Source organism: Palaemon carinicauda, chromosome 5, assembly GCF_036898095.1.
Source record: "Palaemon carinicauda isolate YSFRI2023 chromosome 5, ASM3689809v2, whole genome shotgun sequence".
Lineage (NCBI taxonomy): Eukaryota > Metazoa > Arthropoda > Malacostraca > Decapoda > Palaemonidae > Palaemon > Palaemon carinicauda.
The window spans coordinates 135,426,944-135,454,070 of NC_090729.1; the positions used below are offsets into that span (position 1 = coordinate 135,426,944).

Consider the following 27,127-nt stretch of genomic DNA (forward strand, 5'->3'; position numbering starts at 1 on the left):
GGACTCCGCCTACAGGAAGGTGGTAGCCCGCATCAGGAGGACTCATGGGATTCCTGAACCCGAGGTGCCGAAGGTCAATACCTAGAGGTCGAGCCTCTTGAGGTACACACATCGGGACGTCCTGCCGAAGTCTTCTCTGGCCCTGCCCCTCGCCCCAGACCTAGTACTCGGCCAGGAGTACATAGATAACTTGGTGGCCAGCACTGCGGAGGCCCCCAGGTCCCAGAGTTCCTCCAAACTCCTCCAGGGTCTGAAACTACAGGCCAAAATTTATATTCCAGAAGGACGTCGCCCGGGTCCCTGTAGAGTGGACTCAGCCGTAGATGTCCTAGGACAAGGCGGCTCGGACGAAAGGGCCAGCTCAGCCCCTGTGTCCTTCTCGGCTTCTGAAGCAGGCATGATGGAGGAGATGTCGAGGGACATGATTAATGTCTCTTCATGGCTGGACTGGTGGGCCTCCACGTTACTGGATGTACAGGCCTCCACAGACCCCGACGACCCGGAACAACAGAGTCTCCTGTCGGACATTATCACTTCCGGGGGGAAAGCGCTAAAATTTATGGCATACCAGGCTCTCTCCCTGACGGCCAACTGGGTCCTTCGGAAGAGGGACACAGTGCTTTCCAGGGTAGCAAGGAAGATCCCAGACAGACAGGCGCGAGCCATTCGCACCCTACCCCTAGGAGGAGAGTCCCTGTTTCCTTTGAAGGAATTGGAAGAACTGATGGAGAAGGTGTCCAAGAGGAGAGAAGTCAACGTCCCTAAGCAATCATCCTCCAGGAGACCTCCGTATAAGAGGTCAGTCTCGGATAGGACCGTGACCCCTCAAGTGGGTCCCAGCTCTTCAAGGAGGGACGCCCACTCCTCTTCCTGGTCATCATCTCCTCAGCCCTCCCGCAGGGGAACTACAACTTCTGCCAACTCCTTCAGGTCGGGTTACTCCGCCTCGAAGAGGGGCAGATCAGGCCGCTCCTCTAGGAGAAGGTAGAGGGAGAGGCCCCCTACTCCCGCCCAAGCCTCGGGTTGGGGGATGCCTCAGACCCCATTGGCAAGCATGGAAAACGTATGGGGCGGATGCTTGGACGGTGTCCGTCCTGAAAGAAGGCTACAGGATCCCCTTCATAGCGGACTCACCCCCTCTGATCCCAGCCACCCAAACAGAATGGTTAGCTCCCAGGGACCCGTTGAAAAGGGCTACCCTACAAAAAGAAGTTTCCTCCATGTTGGAAAAGGGAGCCATGGAAGAAGTCCTTCTCCCAGGGCCAGGCTTCTACAGCCGCCTGTTCCTGGTGGAGAAAGCAACGGGGGGTGGAGACCGGTGATAGACCTGTCGGCCCTCAACAAGTTCGTCAAGAAGACGGACTTCAAGATGGACACCCCAAAATCCGTCCTGATGTCCTTGAGGGAGAAAGATTTTATGATGACGGTCGACCTCAAGGATGCGTACTTCCAAATTCCAGTCCACCCGTCGAGTCGGAAGTTCCTCCGGGTAAAATGGGGCTCCCAGATCCTGCAGTTCCGGACCCTCTGCTTCGGACTGTCGACGGCCCCTCAGGTGTTCACGAGGGTCTTCGCGACAGTCTCAGTATGGGCTCACGAACGAGGTATCCGCCTCATCAGGTACCTGGACGACTGGTTGCTCCTTTCCAGTTCAAAGGCCCTCTTGGAAGAACAAGGAAAGGACCTCCTCCGTTTCTGCAGGAGTCTGGGAGTCATCATCAACCTGGAGAAATCGAACCTAACGCCGTCCAACAAAATGGGGTACTTGGGGATGACGTTGGACACCGTGCAGGGGAAGGCCTTCCCCTCGGAGGACAGGATACAGAACCTCGTCAAGATCATTCAGCCGTTCCTGTCGGGGCTTCCCAGGAAAGCGAAAGACTGGCAGAGGCTGATAGGCCACCTGGTCTCATTAGAGAAGCTAGTTCCCCAAGGGAAGTTACGACTCAGACCCGTACAATGGAACCTCAAGGCTCTATGGTCCCAGACAGGCTCTCAGAAAATATCGATCCCAGTCCTTCCGCACACGGAAACAGCCTTGAAATGGTGGAGATGCCGGTCGAACTCCCTCAAGGGGATGCCCCTTGGGTCCTGTCCTCCCGAGTTTCTCCTGTTCACGGACGCCTCCAGCCTAGGGTGGGGAGCCCACCTGAGGGAAGAAACAGCAAGCGGGACCTGGTCAGAGACCGAAAAGCATCACCACATCAACGTCCTAGAGCTAAAAGCAGTACAAAAGGCATGTCTGCACTTTGCAAGTCGATTGAAGGGAAACACCGTGGCCCTAATGTGCGACAACGCCACGGTGGTAGCCTACATCAAGAAACAAGGGGGCATGAAGTCGAAGGAACTGTGCGACCTCACTGTAGACATCTTGCACTGGGCGGACGAACACCAGGTAACACTGCTAGCAAGGTTCATCCCCGGGAAAAAGAACGTGCTAGCCGACGGCCTCAGCAGGGTAGGTCAGATAGTAGGGACGGAATGGTCCCTACAACCAGCGGTAGCCAGACTCATCCTTCAACGATGGGGCTCCCCGGTGATAGACCTATTTGCAACAAAGCTCAACGCCAAGTTACCGGTTTATTGCTCCCCGGTACCAGACGAAGGAGCAGCCCTAGAAGACGCCTTCCAGCACAGGTGGGACAACCTGGACGTTTATGCCTTTCCCCCCTTCACGCTGCTAAGACAAGTGCTCAACAGAGTAAGAACCGCCCAAAACCTAAAGATGACTTTGGTAGCGCCCTGGTGGCCGGAGAGAGAGAGTGGTTCGCGGATCTGAAAGACCTGGCAAGCCATCCGCCATGGCCTCTGCCCCCCAGGTCAGATCTACTAAGTCAACCGCACTTCCTCAGGTTCCACGACAACCCTCTCTCTCTTCGCCTTCACGCCTGGAGACTATCGAGCGACTCCTGAGGAAGGAGGGGTTCTCCTCCCCCACAGCTAAGAGGATGTCCCTATATCTAAGTAAATCCTCTACCGTAGTCTACCAGGCGAAGTGGGCCGCCTTTACGAAATGGTGCGCGACAAAACAAATAAGACCTCTCGAAGCCTCGGTCCCTGACATAGCTGATTTTCTAGTGTATCTTAGGGATAAAATAGGAATGTCAATCCCAGCTATTAAAGGAGTGCGAGCAGCCTTAGGCCAAGTCTTTCTCCTGAAAGGCATCGACCTAGGGACATCAAGACATATAGGGATGCTGATTAGAAGTTTCGAACAATCCTGTCCTCCCCAAGCCAGGAGAGTGCCTAGATGGGACCTGGCCAAGGTCCTGAAAATGTTGTGTCTTCCTCCCTTTGAACCGCTCAGAGATATCGGAGACAAAGATCTCACCCTCAAGACAGTCTTCTTGCTAGCCTTAGCTTCGGCTAAGAGGGTAGGTGAGATCCACGGTCTCTCCTACGACGTGGCACACTCCAAAGGGTGGAAGGAGGTATCTTTCAAGTTCGTACCCTCCTTTGTAGCTAAAACTCAGAACCCAGCAGTCTGGGACCCGAGGTTCGAAGGTTTCTCTGTTCCGGCCATTCCCAAGACAGGTAATACGGACGACCTGTAGTTATGCCCGGTCAGGACGATCAGGAAGTACCTGGAAAGGACGGCCCATCTCCGTCCAGGTGCCAAGAACCTCTTCGTCTCTTCAGGCGTTAATAAGAAGCAAGTGTCCAAGAACACTATTTCCTTCTGGCTGAGACAAGTCATCACTAGGGCTTATGAAGAAGACAAGGTGGCGGTACCAGGCACTCCCCGTCCCCATGACATCAGGGGCCTGAGCACGTCCTTGGCCTTTGAGAGAAATATGGCAGTGGGCCAGATCCTGCAGGCCGGCACTTGGTCACACCAGTCGACCTTCACGGCCCACTACCTCAAAGACTACTCAAGAAAGTCTTTGGATGGATTCTCCATTGGGACAGTCATCGCCGCCCTCCAAGCTGTGTAGTGGCAGGCTGGAAGACGTCCCCAACAAGTGAATAGACTCATCCCTACTTCTTCAGGAGAAGATTCAGTAGAGAACATGTCAAGAGGTAAGACTTAAATTATAAGCGTAAGTTTTCCACTGCTACCCCCTAACCGCTCTCTGTACCCCCGCATTACGTAGCCCTCCGGGCACCATGTGCCTAACCAAGTGGCAGAATGGCTCTCCCGCCTCCTAAAGTGTAAGTCTCCAAAGAGGTAATTCGAGGTAAAGTATTCGTGTCGGAACAAATGAAAAATTTTAAGTAATTTTTATTTTTCCTAACATACTTACCGAAGAATTACCTCTGAAGTAATGGCCCTCCCTTCCGTCCCCGAGTGCCATTCTTCCATTGCCAAGTCGGGCTTAACGGAGAACTTAATGAGGTCCTGACCTGGGAAAAGCAGTGACCTGCCCTAATCCGGGCCGAAGGAATTATCCTGGCGGCGGGGGTAGTAACTATCGGGAGCGAGATAGGGGGGTAGCGCGGGAAATCTTGGTCGAATTTGAGAGAGGATCAAGGACCCTCCAAAGAGGTAATTCTTCGGTAAGTATGTTAGGAAAAATAAAAATTACTTAAAATTTTTCATATATATATATATATATATATATATATATATATATATATATATATATATATATATATATATATATATATATATATATTAATTTATATATATATATATATATATATATATATATATATATATATATATATATATATATATATATATATATATATATATATATATATATATATATATATGTATATATATATATATGTATATATATATATATATTTATATATATATTTTTTTTTTCTTACAGAGTAGGTCATGAATCCCCTAAGTTCTTGAACTTTTCTAGTAAAGTTTTACATTAACCTATTTATTTAGTCACTTATTTTATGTCAGTCTTTGAGTTTTCTCCTATTTTCTTCATGCAAATCCATTTTACCAGAAGGAAAATTGTAATTCCCCGGTTGTTTATACGTAAAATGTCCCCTATTTTTAGTAAAATAGCCAGACATTCTTGGTTTTTCATATGACTACAATATTGTGTATTGACTTTTTTACATAGTGTTTCATATACAACTAAAGAAGTATAGAACAGCACATCACTTGTGAGTTTAGAAGAGCCAAATATGAAAATTTCACCTGTCTATTAGTTTCATTACTAGTTGAATCTTCCTCCAGGCTCAGGTCCAGTTGGTAACTCAGATGGCTAACTCTGGCGGAGGTGCAGCAACAGCACCGCCTGCTCAGCCCACACTGCCTCCCTATCCCCTTCATCCCCCAGAGTCTGAGAACAAGGTAAGTTGTATTTCCATTGTGTCTAGGTTTTTGCTTAATTTCTTTCCCTATAAATCCTAGCTTAAGATTGTTACTCTTGACTTCGTAGCTTGAGACCTTGTAACAGGTGAGAGTTTGATCTGTCATGTGTGCCAGAGCAGCAATGGAGTGCCTGTACAGAGAACATGAAGTTTTCACTGATTTCTTTTTATCTTTATAAACAAAATTTTGAAGCCAATTTGCTTTTGCTCAAGATAATCAAGATGATAATTTGATCTTTGATCAGTGGTGGTTTGATGCACAAACTGAAATTGAGAAATACTTTTAATGTGTCATTTAGTTCAATATTTGTTTTTCTACTTTGTCTCGTGGATCCCTAAACTAGGGACACTAATGACACTTGAAGTTGGAAGCCGAGTAAAGTATTATAGCATAGGTAATTGCATAGATCACCAATGATATGATTGTATTTTGTTACGGTACTGGAAACGCTACAAAATGCATGTACATTATATGATGAAAATACAAGCTTTACTAAACTCCTGATTTAATAATCTAGTTCAGCATGGGTCTCCCACATAATGGCTGATAAAGAGCCTGCCAGAAGAAATGCTGTAACCCCTGCTGATGGAAGCCCTGTCCTTATCGACATTTTGGAAGTACTGTACAGTATTGTCTTTGACCAGTGTTTTGAAGGTTTGTTATACTATGGAGAAAAAGGTTTCATTCAATATTGGTTTAAGCACAGCACTATACATACAGAGGTTGCGTTCTACTAAACACTGTATAAAGTTATCTATGTGTGCAGATTGTACAAGGCATAATTTATCATTGGGGTGAAAGGTCATATGCCAAAAGACAAAAGATCTCGGCAAATGTTTATAATGTTGAAAGGGTTCTCTTTGACTGGATGAAGTCTAAAGATGTCATATTAAAAGGTTTGTCTTTAAAATTAGGTTGTTCTTGAATCAGGAGTTTGCAATTCTTGTATACATTGTATTGATGAGTTGTATAACTTGACGAGTGTAACGTAAAATTGTGCAAGGAGTACAGTACTGTATGGGTTAATGGAAGACCTATTCTTTTAAAACTGGGCTTTCAGATTTATGGACGAGTGACTTCCCTTGTATCTCCTGACCTTTTAGTTGTACAGTATACTCTAATTTCTCAGTTTATGTTTGTCTACTATTTCATTGAATTCTTCCTTAGTTTATTTATATTTTTGCAATGGAATAAGACAACTTTTTTATGAACTTTCTCGATATTAATTTGTTAGTGCAAGAATTATTAACATGAAATTTCCATTGCCATTTTTCTTTGAGGAAGCCTTTATAATTCAAAGTATATAGTTTGAAGATGTAATGTACATCTTAATTTTGTAAATCATATCTTGAATTATGTTCAATTACTGTGATATTTGGGCTGTATGCAGAAATATTTTAACAGTGTAGCTGTAAAGTAGGTTGTCAACATATTCCTTAGATTTAACAAAAATAAATTTTTCATTTTTATCCTAGTTATGTTGCACTGCCTCAATTTTACCCATAAATTATTTCATGACATAATCATCTGCTTTAAGGAGATTCTTAGGCAAGATTTAGTGTTGTTCTAAAGGTATTTGAGGTCGCTTACGCATAAAAACATAGTATGAGAGATAGTCTTCTGTTTCATAGAATAAATTTAGAATAGGGAGAGACAACAGACCTTTTGTAGTATACAAAATTGGCTTCAAGATATCGCATATCCAGGCCGACATAGCCTAATTGGGATTTCTCTCTTTATTTTTTTATTGTTTAGCTGTAGATAACCTTAGCAGCTTCTATGTTTTGTTTCTTTTTATTTTTGTGCAGTCCAACATGGCCCACCTATACCCAGCTCTGGGCGACTACATGGGCCTGGAGTTTACGCATGAAATGATTGCCGCTAACATGCCCGAGTATCTCCCCGTCGCATTGATGCAACCAGTAAGTAGCTTGAATTTGGGGTTAAGATGTGTTTTTTGGGGGAAGAGCCTGAATGGAAATGCAATTGCATTTTAGAATGTCGAGAGATACCGTAGATGTCCAACTTAGGTTTCTGTGTTGCACGTACGTTGAACTCTTGGTGACTACGTACCGTCATTCTTTGCATTCTGTGCCATATTTTCACATGGTTGGGATTATTCATAATTTAACTTTGTATCTGGTTTCACAGCTTTTGTAATTACCATCACCAAACTTTATTTAAGAAGCACATTGTATGGTAAATCATAGAAATTACTCACTAAATTTTATTTTGAGAATATTTCAGTATATATTTCTGAATTATTACATTGTTACACTGAATATGCACATTATTGCTTGGGTAAATTTCTTGGAAACACAATCTCACATATTTGTCGTAGTTGTAAATTTATGCTAGCTACATTTTATATATATATATATATATATATATATATATATATATATATATATATATATATATGTATGTATGTATGTATGTATGTATGTATGTATGTATGTATGTATGTATGTATGTATGTATGTATGTATAATTGGTTTGTTTTCATTTGATTAATTTATTTAGTTTTTGTTTTTGTTTTTGTTTCACATGTATACTATTGGAATTTATTGTGAAAAATCCATGTGCGAAATATCTTGTTCTTTTCAAATTTAATAAGTTACTGCACTGTATTACAAGAAGTAAGCTTGATTGATAAAAGTTTTGATAAGTGTAATGAATGCCATGATTGACTTGGTGGTTAGGTTTCTTGCAATAATCTTTAAATTTATAACTTTCGGTATGGCATAATACAGTATATTAATTGTTGCTCGGATATTCTATTTGTTGACAAGATAATGTAGTGTAGTTTTGTAGGGATTCCATTCATCATGAATTTGATCTTGATAACATGTCTCTAGCCTTTGCGATAGTAGTTTACTTCGTCTAGGTTTTTCATATTTTTTTTTTATTATTAAGACTTAACATATGGTCTATTATTTTTATTATTATTATTACTGTTATTATTACTTGTTAAGCTACAACCCTAGTTGGTAAAGAAAGATACTATAAGCCCAAGGGCTCCAACAGGGAAATAAACTACAAGAGAAGTAAAGATCAATTAGAATAAAGTATTTCAAAAACAGTAACATTAGAATAAATCTTTCCTATATAAACGAAAGACTTCAAAAAAGTACGAGAGGAAGAGAAATAATATAGACTAGTGTGTTTGAGTGTACCTACGAGCAAGAGAACTGTATCCCTAAGGCAGTGGAAGACCATGGTACAGAGGCTATACATAATTAGTGTGAAGGTCATTTTGGTAAACATCATATTATTCATTGATAGTAAAATGTTAGATTTGTAGTTATTTTACAATTTCAGGGAATGATTGTGTGAATTATTGTCAGAAATGTATTGAGTAAATGTTTCGCCAAAGTTTATATGTTTACTGTATTATTGTTTATAAAACTACTACTAAAAAGTTCTTTTTGGAAATGAAGATCAAGGTAAAGGTTTAGCTTTCTTTTGCATGTGCTTCGATTTGCCTGTGTTTGTACAATACCTCCTTGTGGTATTATACAGTACTTCCTTATGGTACTTGTAAGCCTGCTGTGCACGAAAATTTATTACATTAAGTAGCTCGTACTTCTGTAGTAGAAATTATTTTGTCTTATGTCAAAGTGGCTGCAAAAGTAATTATTATAGGTGTAGTTGCCAGTTTTAGATGTTAATCAAAACATGTTATCAAATTCCATTGATATTTTGTCAATGTGTCAATGACTTCTTAGATTACAGTACGTCCTTGGGTTACAGTGGTTTAGACCTTCTTCTTCTTCTTCTTCTTCTTCTTCTTCTTTTTCTTTTTCTTTTTGTTTTTCTTCTTCTTCTTCTTCTTTCAATGTCTTTGATTTTGACTTTAGTACTGTACAGTAATTTCATAAGTGAGAGATTTTGGTATTTGTGTTTTGACTTGCACCAAATCTTAATTATTGTAGGAACAGATCTCTGCTGTAGCCCGAGGACCTGATTTGTGGGAATCTTAATGTGAAAGTATTTAACATTGGATATGTAAAAACTGTAAATGCATTACTGTTGGAATATATATTCTTTTGGATTGTTGTGTGGAACTGAAATGATGTTGCATGGCATCTAATAAAGTATATTAGCAAGAATTAATATAAAATCTTTTGGCAATTGAACACTAGAGAATTTATTATTAAATAAGAATAGATGGTAATTTTTTTTTTTGTTGATAGATTTCAAAGAGAATTATTTGGTACGTAAAGAGGAGATTCAGGTTTTTTTTTGTAAAAATTTGTATTTAAAAAAAAAATTGAAATAAATTTGCCTGCTTGATTGTTATACCGTTTGATATAAAGTTATTTTATAGCGTTAGTTTTAAGTATCTTCGGTGCGAAATTTATAATTTGTCTTCAAATGTTTCATATTTATTGTATTAGGAAAAAATATTAAAGCTCTCTTATTAGAATTTAATTCGGTACCATTTATTCTTGCTAATGTTTTCATGTCATGACTATAGTTGTTTTCTTCAATTTAAATTTAGATGTTCATCTTATAGATGGGAATCAACTTTGCATCTTATGTTTTTGATTGTGAGAGACTGGTTGGAAAATTTAGCACGTTTTGTCGTAGTTTGTTGGACGTTTGAATTACTGGTTGGAAAGCATCTTGATTGTGATCAGATGGTGAAGCATGATGAGTAGATTTACTAGTTTTCTTAAGTAATTGTGGGGTTTTTATTAAAGTTTAGTTAGTTAAATGTTCTGACTTTGCATGAAAGGTTTTGTTTGTGCTCGTCAAACTTGGTTTTGATTGGCTGCTAGTAAAGTAGTGTAATTGTAACGGTAATAGAGGGTTTCAGTGACTGATATTTCCCGTTTTTATTAGGGCACCGTTGCTGTACCACAACAAAGTCTTCCCCCAGCTCAGTTGCCATCTGGAATTGTAGCCCCTCTGTCTGGGTCATCTGCTGGTCTACAGAGAGCTCAAGTCACTAATGCTATCAGAGAGGTGAGTGGACTATTCTTTATTATTATTATTATTATTATTAATTGAGTCTGTCGAGTCATTTTGACACTCGAAGGGCTTGCAGGAAATATTTATTCTGGAATGAAAAATGGGAAGTGAAGAAGATGAACTGGTATTTTAGAAAGAGATGAAATGGAATTAATTGAAATTAGAAGGCAGAGAGTAAGGGTTCCCCTAAGAAGGGACATCAAAAAGGTACACTATACTGTACAATGCCATGTAATGCAATGGAATTTGGTAACCTTTACATTAGTTCTGTCGTTGACTCAAGTACACACACTATTAGCATTCTTTCTGCATCCTATGGCTTACAGTAGGTACCTTTGGTTGCTCCATGAAGAATGAAAATCAAAGTCTTTGCATGCAGTAATTAATAATTTTTTGTAATGTTTTAGCCCTGCATCAAGCATGTTGTTGAAAATTAAGAATGATTTCAATAGCATCTTTTTAAATTAGTGGTTGTAATGTTTAAACATACAAATGGGAATGATGTGAATATTTGCTTTTAGTAAACTTCATCTGCAAAGGTCCCATGATTTCAGAGTACCCTTAAAGGTTGTTGTCATTGCCTGCTTCATTGCATCATCTCGGCATTGCAGTTTTGCTTGCTCTAGGTCCTTGTAAAAGGCTACTTGCCAGGGTGATGATGTTAGTTGCCTGATAATCATTGCATAAACAGTAAGAGCTGCTTCTCATTCACGTAAGAATTAGAACTATATGTTAACCATACTTAATTTCTTCACAGATGTAGTTTTTATCTGTTATTGCTCAATTATATTTTGTCCCTGTTAGAAAAGACATTTATGAGTGAGGTTCTTATAAATTATAACTGAATTATGTATTCTAAAATCAAACTGGCTATATAATTAGGAGTATCTCTATCATGAAATCAGACTGGCGGCATAATTAGGAGTATCTCTATCATATATATTTCAAGTATACAAAGAAGTATGATATAGTAAATGAAACCTCTAGATACGAAAGTTTCTGTATACGAAACTCAATTTACGTAACATGTAAAGTTTTTTTTTTTTTTTTATCTCATATTACGTAAAAATACTCGGGATACAAAAACAAAATTCACCCAGCCTCTGAAAATTTTAAATTTTCAATATTAATCTTACCCGATGATCATGTAGCTGTCAACTCCGTTGCCCGACAGAAATCTAAGGTCGGGATACGCAACCTGAGCATGAGGAAATGGTTTCACTGTCGTTGATTAAGACAACATTAATGAGATTCTTGAGGAGCACCCAGAGGAGCTTACAATGGACGACCTGAAGGAGTTGGAGACTATGCAGCTGAACGACTGTTCAGGAACAGTTCTCTGGCAGCGCGGAGGATACAGATACAACTACAACAATAGCAGAAATTGAAATGCTATCCGTATCATAAAGTGGCAGATTTCATAGAAAAGGGTCACACAGGTCTTTTGATTGCGCAGTTTAATGACATTTGCAAGAGTCGTTTCAGGAACCTTTAATAAGTAGGTAGAAACTAGTTTTCTTTGATCGATATTTTTCAGAGGCCATTAGTAAGCCAATGTGAAGGTCAAAGTTACATGAAAAAACTAAAGTGGAGGCAGAGAAATTGATGAAATTTATAAAGTCTTCTCTTTATTTACCAAGGCACATCCCCCCAATCTTAGGGGATAGCCAATATAGAAAAAATTAGAACAAAATGGGACTTTTCCTCTTCGCTCCTCCCAGCCTGACTAGGGATTCAGCCGATTTTGGTTGGTACTGCTAGGGTGCCACAGTCCGCCCTCCCCCATAACTGTCAAATCGCTTGCCATTCATTCCTATTTCTAGCACGCTCTATCACCTAGAGCAAAACGTAAAATACTGTATAAAAAAAGTAGAAAATAGAAAAAAGCAAAAAACAAAATAATTTGAAATGTTTTGTAAAATTGAGTGTTGATGTTTTCTGGCATTTGTTAATGTGTTTTGTAAAGTTAAATGTTAGTGTTTGTTATTTGTTAATGACTTATGCCATTTTCCCTCTGCCACCGATTTTGAACATTGCCTCACCGAGAAGTAGTTCCACATTTTTGCATTTTTTTTTGTATTATTTTCCATTTATTATTGCATTATGTTCAAATATCTACTTCATTTACAGGTATTAATGGTTAAGTTAGGTGTATTGAATGATTTAAATGAATTTGGCTTTAGTGTATTTCATTCTGGTTTTACCTTTATCATAAAATTTAATGTGGTGTTTCCGTAGAGCTTGGAACAAAATAGGCAAATTTACATGTAAAACACGGCTCTTTATATGAAAGCCGCTCTGGAATGAATAAATTTCGATGATTGTCCTTACACCAGTATTAAAAAAAGTTTATTTTTTGGAGTTTTAAAAAATGGAAATAGATATTCAGTGTGTAACAAGAGTTTTAATTCATATTCAAGACAAATGGAAGTTACATTAATATTGTAGGGTTAGTCCAAGTGAAAATTAGGACTTGAGGAAATGTAGTGGAATAGCTATGTAGATTCTGTTCAAGTTCTGAAGTGTTTTGTATGAGACTTTGTAACCTTTTGAATTTTACCATTGAAAATGGTTAAAGTAAGTCCTTAACTTACAAACATAATCTTAATAGGTTCCAAGAAGCTATTAGGCCTAAGGTAGGCTTCAAATAACATGCAAGCCTACAATTTTCCTTCACAAAAGTCAACAAATAGTCCCGTTTCATATTGCAATTGTTGTCTTGCTTACTGCATCAAATTACATCATTTTTTATTTTTTATTTTTATTTTACTTTTGATACAATATCTGAGAATTTATGATTTCAGTTGGATCTTTGTATCACTAAATGTTTTTGAATTGAGGACCTTCTGTACTTTTTAATAAAAGCTGATTTGATAAGTTTCAGATTTTGGGAGTCTTGTATAATTTTTTGTTATCGATTACTTTAGCGTTATGTCTGTTGAAGAAGCGTTGGTAAATGTGAACTTCATGGATGATTAGAAATGTTTGCAGCTCTTATTTTGGTTTTATAACTTAGCATGAAGTTTTTGTCCAGTTATGGCTTTGCCCAGAATTACTATAGCAGTTACTTTATTACTACTTTGTATATCATTGCAATAGCCTTATTTCATTAGTTTATTCTAAAAACATACCCAGACAATGGGGTCACATTTGTAGACACACAGGTAGTTTGAATAGTTTTTTTTTTTTTTTTTTCTTTTTTTATGAAAGGGGCCAAAAAATCTAGCATTTCCTAGAGAAGAGACTGAATTGGTGATTGCTCATTCCCCTAAGGGATAACATAATGAAATAAAAGGGAGGAGGTAATGTGGCAGAATCCAGAGTCTTGATTATCAAGTGCCATATGGCTAGTTTTGGATAAACTACCTGATGATAATGATAACATTATACATGCTGTAATTAACATTACACTTTTGAATAATTTTACAGCTATATTCAACAACTTTGTAATTTTTGATAGTTACAAGCAGTGTACCAAAACTATTAATTCTTTACAGTATTTGTTTAAATTTCAATGTATTACTGTAGTGTCATTTTATGCATTTTTAAGTCATTATCCCTGGTAGTCTGTTGTGGTGGGGAATCTTTATAACACACGACAAACCAAATTACTTTTTAGACTTCAAGGTACCAACATTGATGACTACGCACTTGACCCTGCCTTTTGTTTGTAGTCCGTATTTCATCTTTGGAACTTTTAAATCTTGATCCATAGATGGAATAGTAAAATGACTTGCTACTAAGCCATGATAACTATCAATCCCAAACCTTGTATGCAGGATATCTTTCGTTAATTTGTATATAGTTTGTGTACAGTATACAGTAATGTATTACGTTTCACCCACTATTGATTGTAAACTTGGAATTTACTGCCCTTTCCAGACTTTGGACATGTTAGAAAGTTTTTATTTTCACCCAGAAAGGTAGTGAAAGTACATCTCTATTGAGGGCAAGTCATCATTATAGAAGGTCCCCAACTTGCAAACATTTGGAGGTACAAACAAATCCAACTTAAAATGACAAAGTTAAGATAAAGAAATACTGTAGATATATACATATACCAAGGCACTTCCCCCAATTTTGGGGGGTAGCTGACATCAAACAAATGAAACAACAAAGGGGATGTCTCCTCTCTATGTTCCTCCCAGCCTGACAAGGGACTCAACCGAGTTCGGCTGGTACTGCTAGGGTGCCACAGCCCACCTTCCCACATTATCCACCACAGATGAGGCTTCACAATGCTGAATCCCTTACTGCTGCTACTCCGCGGTCATCCAAGGCACCGGAGAAAGCAGGAAGGCCTACCGGAACTGCGTCACAATTGCTCGCCATCCATTCCTATTTCTAGCCGCTCTCTTGTCTCTCTCACATCTATCCTCCTATCACTCAGAGCTTCCTTCACTGTAGTAAAATATTATATCATTTATTATGGTTAGAAAAACATTTGTAATAACTTGATATCTATTTCATATGAAACTTGACTATTTGTTGACTTTTGTAGCTGGAAATCATAAGCATGGAGTACTTGCACACAGCTTCTTGGAATCTATTAAGTTCAAGTTCAGGACCTTATGTAATGACTTTGGTCTTCTTCTTTAGCAAATCTGAAAATTGATATCAAATTGCAGGTCACATTGTGTAAGGATGGGAGTGAAAAAGTTGGAATGCGCGTCAAGCCAATCAACAAGGGTATCTTCGTCTGCCTTGTCAAGAAGAATTCCCCCGCCGCACTGGCTGGTAAGTTCATGCTTATATTCGACATTAGTTAGAATTTTGTTCTCTGATAATTTGAAGATGTAAGATAATTCAGTTTCCTAGTTAATTCATGTACTTAGTATTAATTTTAATTGGTTATTTTCAATCCTTATATCTAAATAAAATTTTATTCTTTGAGAATTTGAAGATGAAACAACGAAATACATAGTTTCCTAGTTAATTTATGTACTTATTATTTTTAAGGAGTTTTCTTCATTCCTTATTAATATTACAGTTATTTTCTTGTTATATCCTTATTTTATATTTTTAATGAGTTATTTCAATCCATATTCAATTTTCATTTTTTTCAATTTTATTATTTGATGTATAATATGAATAATTTTGTAGTATTTATGAAAATAACGAGTCAAAGGTGAAGCGATGAAATTTTTATCAATTATGTTCAGCATGCAAGGCATCAGTCAGGAATAGTTCCCTCCCTATGTATGAAGAATATATAATTCCACTATAATATTACACCACCCTCCCAAGATTTTTAGTAAAATATGAGCTTATACATGAAATGGCTAATACTTCAGTGAAAATTTCACATATGAATACAGTTATTTTGCATAAATCAAACAACAATCGATTAAGTAACTAAGAAAAAGAATACATAGCATATGATAAATGGTTATCAATATGCTACTTAGAAGAAAATAAAAACACTCGTCATCCTTTAAGCATAACTAAACATAAATTGTAGAAGCCAAAAAATAATAATTTTAAACAACTATTCACATGATTAAGTTATTCATGCATAAATGGTATATAGCTTTACTGGCAGGTTAACAATGAAAAATAAACTGGTACAATTTCAATGAAGCGGAGAATAGGATATAAAATTAAACATTATTATTGTCCATGACGTAGTCTTAGAACACCATCAGGCACGTAGTCTGCCTCTTAGGGCGTACTGGAAACTCGAACGTATTAAGTTAAAGAAATAACAATCTGTGCCCTTGGAATATAGGAAAATTGAATTTCAGGCTCTGCAAAAGTTTTACATGACAAAATGTTTAGGTAATAGTAAAATATTCAGGAAGTGCAAAAGGAATCTAGATGGGAAATTGAATTAGATAAAATCAAATATCAATATTGATCAGATTCTAAGGAGTACATTATGTTTGAAAAAGATAATTCATTCTTGATAGAAATTTTGCTTTTAAGAGTCAACAAGTTACAGTATCTGTGTGGTCCCAGTTTAAAAATGGCAATGGAAGATAATGTTGTAGTTCCTCTATATAGACTTGTTGTTACTATCTATAGCCTTTTTCGTTTATATAAATCTCCCCTGATGTTCACATTGCTTTTCTTTAGAAACTGTTCATCAACATTTACCCGTAAAATTTATGATATTTCCTGTCGTCTTTTCTTTCAATAGACATACTGTATCCCTCTTGAGTTATGTTATGAAACACTTGCTGTCAATGGCAGGAAGGGAAGCAATGACATGCCAGGCTTCTTTGTTATTTCAGTATCTGTCGCATCTGTTGGATAAATTATCCGTTCTCCAGGTTCCAGATTGTTAGATTGATAATTAGATATCACTGGATGGTGACTGTGTTGTAATTTAACAACTTGTGGGGTGGGATAATGCCTCGCTGTCCTTTTCATGGAAAAATATCTTTCAAGTTGAAAGTGCAAATGTAATTTTCTTTTAGTTTTAGCGGGAAGTCCAGAGAAGACCAAGCTAGTTGTTTATAGCAGGGATGATGACAATAGCAACACATCAACAATGTTGTTTAATATAACATTTAACCACCCAAGTTTTGACAGTGGTGAGCTTCAAAACCACTGGAAATATTAGCTTTCTTTCTTAATTTCGGAAGGCCAAGGAGTCTTTTTCTTAAAGGCAGTAATTCTGGTCTTTCATGTCGAGTTGCTGAAACAAGTTCAGAATCTTTGCAAATAGCAGGGTAACTGTAATAGCCCCAATCTGGCAACAGAGGAATGGTACACAGATCGTCAATACATCTAGTACAAAAGTAACATGCTCGAGACAACCATTTTCAAAGAGAATGATGACGATAATGTCAACGGTTTTTAAGTCGGTTCTAGTGATACTGTTTTAATGGTCCATTCATTAAGGGTTCCGAATGTTCACTTCGCCTGACAGAGTCGAGATCCTCTCCCATATCCCAAAATTCTTGATTTACCGCAGACCATTCTGCTAAATCCATGCATTCCTGTTTGGATCTTAATGTCTCTCTACTTGACAAAGTAATCAGACTTATGCAATCTCTTATTTCATAATTGTGATGCCAACTCAGTTCTTCATAGTGTTTTATAATTATATATAAACATACTTTATAGTAACTAAAGTTGGCATCACTGTTTCATATGTATTTGACAGGGCATATCGTATACTGTAATTCCCTTGGCTCTTAATGTTGCTGTTGATAATTTTTTGTCATGTTTCGGATGGCATTGTGCATTGTTCCCTTGCAAGCTCTGCCACTAGCTCATCAAGGGCGACTTTAGCATGGTATATGCAACTCATGGTACTTGTGCAGAAACAAGTATTATTAACAAGTGCGTAATGGCTTCCATACCAGTTGTAAACAAATGGGAAAGCAAGTAACTAATGGTTCTGTTCATCCTTCTATATGGGAAGATAAGGATGAAGAAAACAGAAAGATCCTAAATATGATGAAATGTCTTCATCAACCTTTCGTAACCTTATTGCTAAAACTATCCATATAACTTGCTGAAGTAAAGTTCTGATGCTGTATTTTCCTCCAAGTTTTCATAAAAAAAATACTTCCAATGAGAACTTTACACCTCTGTTTTTCCTTTTTGTTTTAGATAGTATCGTTACTTGTTGTACCAAGTGTATGCCTGATAATTCTTGTTCTCATTTTGGTTTTTAAGCCTTCTATATCTCTTTGGGGTTTGATTTTTATAAGACTAATCTGTTACCTAGTCTTGTCCCACCACCAGTACGAGCATCATGGGAGGTACATGGAAGTAAACAAATTTAATAATTGAATTTACTTAGTACATTCACTTGATGTTCATATATATGCTGACCTTCCCACCGACTTGTGATGTTTAAGAAAATAGGGAATAGTTTTGGCTTTGAGACGTCATTGCTTCGCTGCTTACCATTAACCACTAGTATCTCATGACTTTGTTCTCTAGTCTTGGGTAGTACCATAGCCTCTGTACCATGGTCTTCCACTGTCTTGGGTTAGAATTCTCTTACTTTAGGGTATGCTTGGGCACACTATTCTATCTTATTTCTCTTCCTGTCTTTTGAATGGAAAGCTAATGGGAAATATTTTAGTTTACTGTACTTGGGTAAAAGTCATTAAACAAAGGTTCAAGTAAAAAAGCAGTATAAACATCAGACAAGTATAGAAATTAATTTTAATGATAAAGTTCCATTTTCTTTAATTTATCGCTTTACCTGAGCTTGTAAATTTTTATGTAATAATTAAACTGCCCTTCCCTTTCTATAATTTTGATATCTGATAATACATACATGTAATATGATTAGAGAAATTTAGTTCTGTGTTTACGCTAATTCAAGATTAAAAAAAAAAAAAGTTTTATTCAGATAGGAAAATTTTGCTTGTAGTAAATTGTAGAGTAAATTTTCATTTAATTGCCGGGAGTTTTAGATGAAAACTGTACAATATTTATTTTGTGAAATTGAATGGCATTTACGCAGAAAACTCCCCTGGTAGAATTTGTTGATAGTTCGTTGATGCTGGTTTACGTTAAAAAGGTTTTTAAAGGGTAATGTGTGTGTGAAGAATAATACCTAAACTGTGTAAACCTTTAGACTTTTGTGTAGAGTATTGAGTAAATAGTAAATCAATTGACAACTTTGTTTTCCTGAATGTATCGTACACTAAGAAGAGAGGCTTTTAAATGGGTGTCACCTTTAGAAACTAGGGAAATGAAAGTCTCATTTTTTACAGGTACTATACTGTACTTAACCCTTCGAGCAAATTTTCTATTCCCTTTGGCACCGTTGGACGTATTTTATGTCTAGTGATTACCAATTTTTCTCGTGCAAATTTTACTGAATATATAACATTAAATATCATTGGAAAGGAAATTTTTCAGTTATACGATTCTATGTGTCAAGTTCTGTCTTGTATAATTTTTGTGTAAAGATTAATAAAGTAAAATGTCAAAAAAAGCTCTATGCCAGATTCAAGTATTTTCTTTTGGTTCTTCTTTTAGGATTGCGGTTTGGGGATCAAATTCTACAAATAAATGATGAAACTGTCGCTGGTTATTCCATGGACAAAGTACATGCCCTCCTGAAGAAGTGTCCCCCGAATGGCATTCGCTTGGCTGTGAGAGACAGGTAGGTTGCACTTTACACCTGAATTCTTTGTTTTGGTCATGTAGGGAGGATCCTATTTGATGAGGTGCCTGATGTGGTGTAAAGAATTCAGGTCAACCCTTCTTTGTAATATGAAAAAAGAATTAGGAAGACTCAAAAACTAAGTTTGTAAGGGGGAAAAGTAGTTGCTGAGTTATGTGATACGCTGATTACTGACTTTGGCCAATAATTCCTTGGAAATGGTGACCTGACTTGTAGCATGAAGCTTCTCTTGAGAAGGTATTTATTGGAACAGAGCTGAATTAATTCTTTTCAGTAAAGATTTGCATCCCTTCATGGCAATAGAAGGGAATATATCAGAGATGATTTATGATGGGGCACTTATCAGATTAATTTTTAAAAGTTTGAAAGTCATAGATGAACCATCCCAAATATGATTGATATTTGAATCCAGGAAGTCCTTCAATAGCAACAATGAAGGAAAGAAGTGGAGGCCTCTTGGAAGCAAACTTCCAAAGACCTTTTAGAAGCAAATTATTACTTGTATCAAATTAGTGGTATTGAAAAAGGTTCAACGAATAGTTTTGGTTGTATTATGCAGAGGGTGCTGGACAATTTAGTACCAGGACAATTCGGTACTATGCATGTCATTTTATCTATATAAGTTATGACAAACAAAAGGGTTGATAATATTCATGTTATTAAAATGTGTTTATTAGTTTTCTATCATGTTTAATAAACTAAGCATTATTAAAAATAAATATTTATTACCATATTGGGTATAGAAAAAATTTCAAGCTTGATATGAGCAATTGCATTTTTGAGACTTGTAATTCCTTTTTTGCTAATTGATTTTCACTTTTAAGGGCTTTAATGCACGTGATTCTCCTTTCAAACATCAGGCACGAACGTTCCATGTTTCTATTGAATATTTCGGATAAAGTCTCCTCCTTTTGGAAAAGTTGGTCGTACAGTATGTGTTCTGGGTTTTATTGGGTAATAGGGCAAACAATCTTGGAGCGCTGAAGTTCTCAATTTGAATGTGGAAAACGTATAATTGAAAATATAAGGGTGGCAACTCTTAGAGGGGCTATCTCCGGCCTAGTTCGCACACTCAAATCTTGATTATCAGTTGGAAAAATTAGAATGCGTTTAATGTCGTCTATGCCTTCATATTGTAGAAACGTAGCTCCGTTCTTGAGGCTGGAAAATTCTTGTGCTATTGAAAAACCAATATTTGTTTACGGAATTGGTAAACGATTACCATGAACACCACGCCATTGTCTAACATTTATACCAACATGAGCAAGTCTTGTCGCATCCCCTAGTTCGCTCTTGTTTAATTTTCCCAGTTCTTCAGTTATGATTGAACGGGAATGTGTTTGAACTGCTCTTCCCTTTACTTTAGTATTTGCAACAGCAACCTTTGCCCTCACTTCCATTGCAATCATGCTATGATTGTGATTTCCAATGTTCTTAAACATAACTATCATCTGAATGAAGCTGTACTTTGCAAGAGCCACCAGGATATTCTTTGTCTGTGGTAAATGTAGTTTGTTCCAACACGAAACTTACCTCGAATTACTTTCTTAGGAGAGTCACTTGGTGACCTCTTTCTCGACCAAGGTTTTTGGCGCAGTTATCCCCCACTCTGTTCTCCCTATAGGCCTACCCCCGCCGCCAAGGGATGCGCCCCGAGGGCAGGATTAGGGCAGGTCACTGCTTCTCTGGGCCATTCTCCTCATTAAGTTCTTGGTCGTGAGGTGTTCAACACCTCACTCTGTCTCTCTCGATCCTTTGTGCGCATTTTGTGTTCCCAGCGTGGGGACTTGTGTTTTTTCGCAGTGTACTTCCCAAGTGTTCCTGTGCGTTCACTTTTCAACCGTGTCCTTACCCGGTGTTTAATTCATTTCCTTAAGTGCTTGTGTCGTGCGTTGTGTGCGTTATGGAACAGTATTTCTTTTAATTTCTTCAAGGAATTAATAGCTGAAAGGACAAATTTTTACAATAAATCATTCTTCCTCCCCTTATCCTCGGTGTTAGCCGTGTAGGGGCAGCTTATGTTCCCCTTCAACCACGTGTCAGGACTACTGGTCCTGGAACGTAGTGCAGTGAGTGCACTTCGGCACCAAAAGGAAGAATACATCCAAGAGGCTCATAGGAAGACGAGCCTCCTCGCCAACTTAATTCCCGATGCCTCGTCGAATAAAGATTCTTATACAGCCATCTTCCCCTACCCAGAGTAGGGGACGAGGTAAGTCAATTGCGGGGAAGTGCCCATTGCTCTTCCCCAAGAGTTTGAGTGGGTGCGGTATAGCACCAAGAAGAAGTAGGTGACGAAGGGTTCGCCTAAGAAGACTAGCGCCGGGCGTCCCGCCTGACAGGGCTTCCCTACCACCCTCTCCTACCCAGAGTAGGAGACGAGGTTGGTTTAATGTGAAGAAGATAACTCTTAAGAAGTAGTTCGAGGTAAGTACTACTTTCGAGAGTGTGTGGGGAGACGGAGTCCTGGTGCAAGCAGGCCACGTCTCCTCTGATGACCCCATGTGGGGGAAAATGTCCCTAATTCTTCTCCAGTCTCTTAACGTATTTTTCAGTCTCTTCTGCAGCCGAGGGCCCCGCCGAGAAGGAGCCTCCCAGGTCTGTATTGCAGCGTTCCCCGGACCGACAACCCAGGGTTTTTTCTCACCACGAAGGCCATCCTCCAGACGCAGATATAACCCTCGCAGGGAGAAATGCGAAAAGGCCTCTTCAGGCAGGCGTAAGACCGCGAAGCCTCCGGTTCACCCCGCCAACGGGTGTAACCGAGCTTCTTTACGGGCAGCTTGGCCGAATCAGCACAGCTGGTTCGGCCCTCGGACTTAAAAGGAACGGTTCCCTCCGTCGGGTCAGCCCACGGGGATCCGCGTCCGCGTCCCCCAGCCCGCCCGCATGTGTAACCGGGCTTCTTTACGGGCAGCCTGGCCGAATCAGCACAGCTGGTTCGGCCCTCGGACTTAAAAGGAACGGTTCCCTCCGTCGGATCAGCCCACGGGGATCCGCGTCCGCGTCCCCCAGCCCGCCCGCAGGTGTAACCGGGCTTCTTTACGGGCAGCCTGGCCGAATCAGCACAGCTGGTTCGGCCCTCGGACGTAAAAGGAACGGTCCCCTCCGTTGGGTCAGCCCACGAGGATCCGCGTCCCCCGGAGAGAATACACGAACAGTAGTCCTAGACGGTACGGCGTTGCCGGTTCTGACCCCGAACTTGGTGCGGAGCTCCCCGCCAGGGAAACCGGTACCACCGCAAGGGAGTGCCTGGTATTCCTGAACCGAAGCGCCCGGGGAGTGCCCGGTGACCCGGCGCCTCAAGATCAAGCGGTAGGAAGGACTCTACAGGTAAGCGTAAGTCCCCGAAGCCTCCGGTTAACCCCGCCCAGCGGGGGAAACGCACTTCTGGTCGGGCGGCCTGGCCGAACCAGCCCGGCTGGTGCGGCCTTCGGGTCAGAAGGAACGGTTCCCGCTGTCGGGTCAGCCCACGGGAACCGCATCCTCGGCACCCAGAGCCTTGGGCCGACGAGAGTCCCCGCTGAACCAGCGTTGCTTGCGGTAACCCAGGCCCCTGGTGCGGACGTCCCTGCAGATGAAATCCAGGTCCTCGGCCGACGGAGAAGAGCGCTCCCTGACGGAGGACTCCGTCTATAGGATTGAATTGAATTGAATATGGGATTTAGGCATTAAGCCAAGCACTGGGGCATCAAAGGCCATTCAGCGCTATATAACTAAAATCATTCAATCATATCTGTACACTCACAACATTTAGTATCATTTTAACCTTTAATACAAATCGTAACACTTTCATACAATAAAATCTAGATGTGAAATAAATAGGGATTAAAAGGGTAAAATAAATAAATAAATTAATAAAATCAATTATAGCTCGTAATATAACCCAATACTTTGTATAAATTTTCTCAAGTTCAGGGTATTACAGTTTTCCCCCAGTATATCTCTTAACGGTTTGTCCTGGAGTAAATGTGTACTCCTCTGGAGATTAAAAACAGGACAATCGACTAAAATATGTTTAACATCCATTGTCACTTGACAGGTATTACAAAGAGGGGCCTGTCTCCCTTCCCCACTCTTCATTAAATAATTGTGCGTTGCATGTGTATGGCCAATACGCAGCCTAGTTAAAATAATGGTATCCCTTCTACTTGTAGAATTACAAGATGACCATTTATCCACCAATGGGTGGATTTGTTTCAATTTTGTATTGGTGGTCCGTTCAGACCATCGAGCTTGCCACTTATTTTTACAGTAAAGATGAATCTCACTTCTAAGATCTTTGTAAGGAATACTCAAGGGGGATGGATTACTTAGCCCTGAAGCTTCCTTTGCTGCCTTATCTACTTGTTCATTCCCATCCACCCCAACATGGGCAGGGACCCAACAGAAGTGAACACTGATACTCTTCCTAGACTGCAGAAGTACTAACCAGTCCTGCACCTCTTGTACTAGATGATGGCCTGGCATAATTTGTTTTAATGAGAGTAAAACTCTATTGGAATCCGTAAAAATTGTATAAAAACTATTTTGGTTGCCATTTTTAAAAATATGTTGGACTGCGAGAATTATTGCGTACAGCTCAGCAGTAAAAATTGAACAAGAGGATGGGAGTTTCCTTCTAATAACAATATCCCCCACCACAGCTGCACTTCCAACTCCTGCAGCCGATTTGGAGCCATCTGTAAAAACATGTTTCCCATGATGTTGAGCAGCATGATTTAAAAACTCACTTTTCATTACCCTACTAGGTAAGGTATTTTTCCCTCCTGCCGTAAAACATACTTTAACAGGTGGATTACACCAAGGAGGAGACTTGGGATATCCTACCTCTGCTATCTGTGCTGTTAACAAGCCTACTTCTCTAGCATCATTTTTCAGCTGTACTTCCAAAGGCTTAGGCACTCTAGATCTGTTAGGAGCCCGATCTAAAGGCGCCCTAACATATTTACAGTTAGGATTGTTTCTCACAGCAAGGGACCTAGCTAAAAACCTCAAACTCAACTCCTCTCTGCGAATGGAAAGGGGAGGTATGCCAGAATCAACATAGAGACTGTCAATGGGAGATGTTCTGTAAGCACCTGTGCAGATGCGAAGCCCAGCATTGTGAACAATATCAAGTTTTCCAAGTAAAGTCTTTGTAGCTGACCCATATATTTGGCATGCATAGTCTAACTTGCTCAGACACAAAGATGTATAAATTCTAAGCAAAGTTGTTCTATCAGCACCCCAATCAAAATGCGATATCACTTTCAGAATGTTCAGTGACTTCTTAACCCTGATAGATAGGTCATTTATATGGGGACCAAATGTCATTTTCTTGTCGAAAATGACTCCAAGAAACTTGACACTATCCTCATATGGCAAAATACAATCATTTAAGAAAAGGGTGGGGATCTCTTCCCTTTTACGAGTACGAGTAAAGCGAATGGCTTTGGTCTTCTGAGGAGAAAACATGAATCCGCGAGAATTTGCCCATGCGGAAGCAGCATTTATTGCAATTTGAAGATTTTGGCATGCTTGTAGTGCAGATGATCCACTACAATAAATTGCAAAGTCATCGACAAATAGTGATCCTTGTATGCCAGGAGGTATGTGACTAATGAGACTATTAATTGCAACAGCAAACAAGGTCACACTCAATACGCTGCCTTGGGGGACACCTTCTTCTTGCATGTAGGATGAAGATAGTTCTGACCCTACTCTCACTTTAATGGAGCGGTTTGATAAAAATTCTTCAATAAAAGAGAACATATGTCCTCCTATACCCCACGAGGCCAATTGCTTTAAAATACCACCCCTCCAGGTGGTGTCATATGCCTTTTCGAGGTCAAAAAAGACACCCACCACCTGGTTTTGGTTAGAAAAAGCATTTGAAATTTCCCTTGATAACATCAGCAAAGGGTCCAGAGTACTTCGGTTCTTCCTGAAACCAAACTGTCTGTTAGATAAAAGATTTTTTGATTCTAGATACCACACAAGTCTGTTGTTGATCATTCTCTCAAATAGTTTGCATATGCAACTGGTCAAGGATATGGGCCTATAACTAGATGGCAGTTCTGGGTCTTTACCAGACTTGTGGCCTGGAATTACAATTGAAGTATGCCAGGAATCAGGAGATGTATGGGAAGCCCATAGACCATTAAAGGTTTCTAATAAAAATTCCTTGGTATCCACTGGAAGATGTGATATCATTTCATACCGGATGCCATCCTCACCTGGGGCAGTTAAAGAAGAGCTGGAGATAGCATTTTGCATCTCCTCCATACTAAAAGGCAGGTTAAAAGCTTCAGTATTTGAAGAAGCAGGAGGAACAACAGATGTTGATGCTCTAATTTGTTGAAATGCTGGGGAATAGTTGTCAGCACTTGATACATGAGCAAAGTGCTTAGCAAGAACCTCTGCTACATCTTTGGGGTCAGATATATATCTATTATTTTCCCTTAATATTGGTAGAGGCTTAGGGACGAATTTACCTTGAAGTTTTCTAATCTTGTCCCATATTTCCTTTGAAGGAGTTTTGGTATTAATATTAGATATATATTTCTTCCAAGATGCTCTCTTTGCTTTTTTAAAAATTCTTTTTTGTTTGGCACAGGCTCTGAGATATGCTATTCTATCTGCTAAATAGTTTGTCCTCAAGTATCTTCTGAAGCAAGTTCGGGTCACTTTTCTTGCGTTGGCACATTCTTTACTCCACCAAGGAACTACAGAGCGATGAGGTAAACCGCATGTTTTAGGTATAAACTTGCTAGCATTATCATCAATAATATTTTCAAGATGTTGATAGGCATGCACTGGAGATGTAAATTCATCATATTCTTTATCAGTGTGTGAACAGTTTTCATAAGCTGCCCAGTCTGCCTCATCTATCTTCCATTTTGGTGGACACTGAGAAGGAAGATTATGGACATAATTTAACATTATTGGCCAATGGTCACTGCCATGTAGGTGTTCATTTACTGACCAAAGGTAGTCCAATCGAATGGATGAGGAACAGATTGACAAATCAATGGCTGATGTAGAGTTGTGGAATACATCATACCTAGTTGGAGAACCATCATTCATTAGTATTACATCATTGTTGTCGATTAATTCTTCAACAAGATTACCCCATCTATCGCACACATTTCCACCCCATAAAGTATGCTTTGCATTAAAATCACCCATTAAAATAAAAGGGGCAGGAAGCTGATTGATCAAGTCTTGGAGGTCAGAAAGTCTAAGCCTTCTTGGATTACCAGCATGATCTAAGAGGAAAAGTTCTAAGGATGGTTCAATATATAGCGAGCATAAAGTAATTTTTTTCCCGATATGAGTTCTAACTGCACATGCCTGTAGTGGTGTATTGAGTGGGATTGTTTCAAATTTTACAGATTTGTGAATAATAAAACCTGTACCACCTTGAGCTCTTGCAGCTTGCAAAGGAGGGGATCTACAAAAATGATAATTGAGTCCAGGATTAAATGGTTTGTCACTGATCTTGGTTTCCTGTAGGCAAATTACCTTCGTGTCTGAGTCCCTGGTTAAAGTTTTTATTTGCTCAATGCTAGTACTTAGACCTCTGCAATTCCACTGGATGATAGACATTATCTTTTGTTATTATTTTTCTTTGTCTCATTTGTCTTTTGGGACTTTTCAGATGAAGCCATGTAAGGCCTGGAGATGGAAGGCTTTACTAGGCCACCACTCTTCTTTTCTTTCTTTCTAGGATCTTTATAAGAGTCAACCTTAGGATCATGAGCAGTAGGGCACTTACCTGACTT

General features: G+C 39.3%; 1 protein-coding gene across 1 annotated transcript in view; it reads left to right on the top strand.

Annotated features, from left to right (window-relative positions):
* The first annotated feature begins 5,149 nt into the window (after positions 1–5,149).
* The window catches only part of LOC137641495 (syntenin-1-like), a 39,017-nt gene continuing 17,039 nt past the window's right edge, over positions 5,150–27,127 (top strand). The window contains exons 1-5 of the mRNA XM_068374114.1: positions 5,150–5,263; positions 7,093–7,206; positions 10,133–10,255; positions 14,890–14,998; positions 19,214–19,340. Of these exons, the coding sequence (XP_068230215.1) occupies positions 5,171–5,263; positions 7,093–7,206; positions 10,133–10,255; positions 14,890–14,998; positions 19,214–19,340 (566 nt within the window). The 5' untranslated portion in view covers positions 5,150–5,170. The remainder of the gene's footprint in view (positions 5,264–7,092; positions 7,207–10,132; positions 10,256–14,889; positions 14,999–19,213; positions 19,341–27,127) is intronic.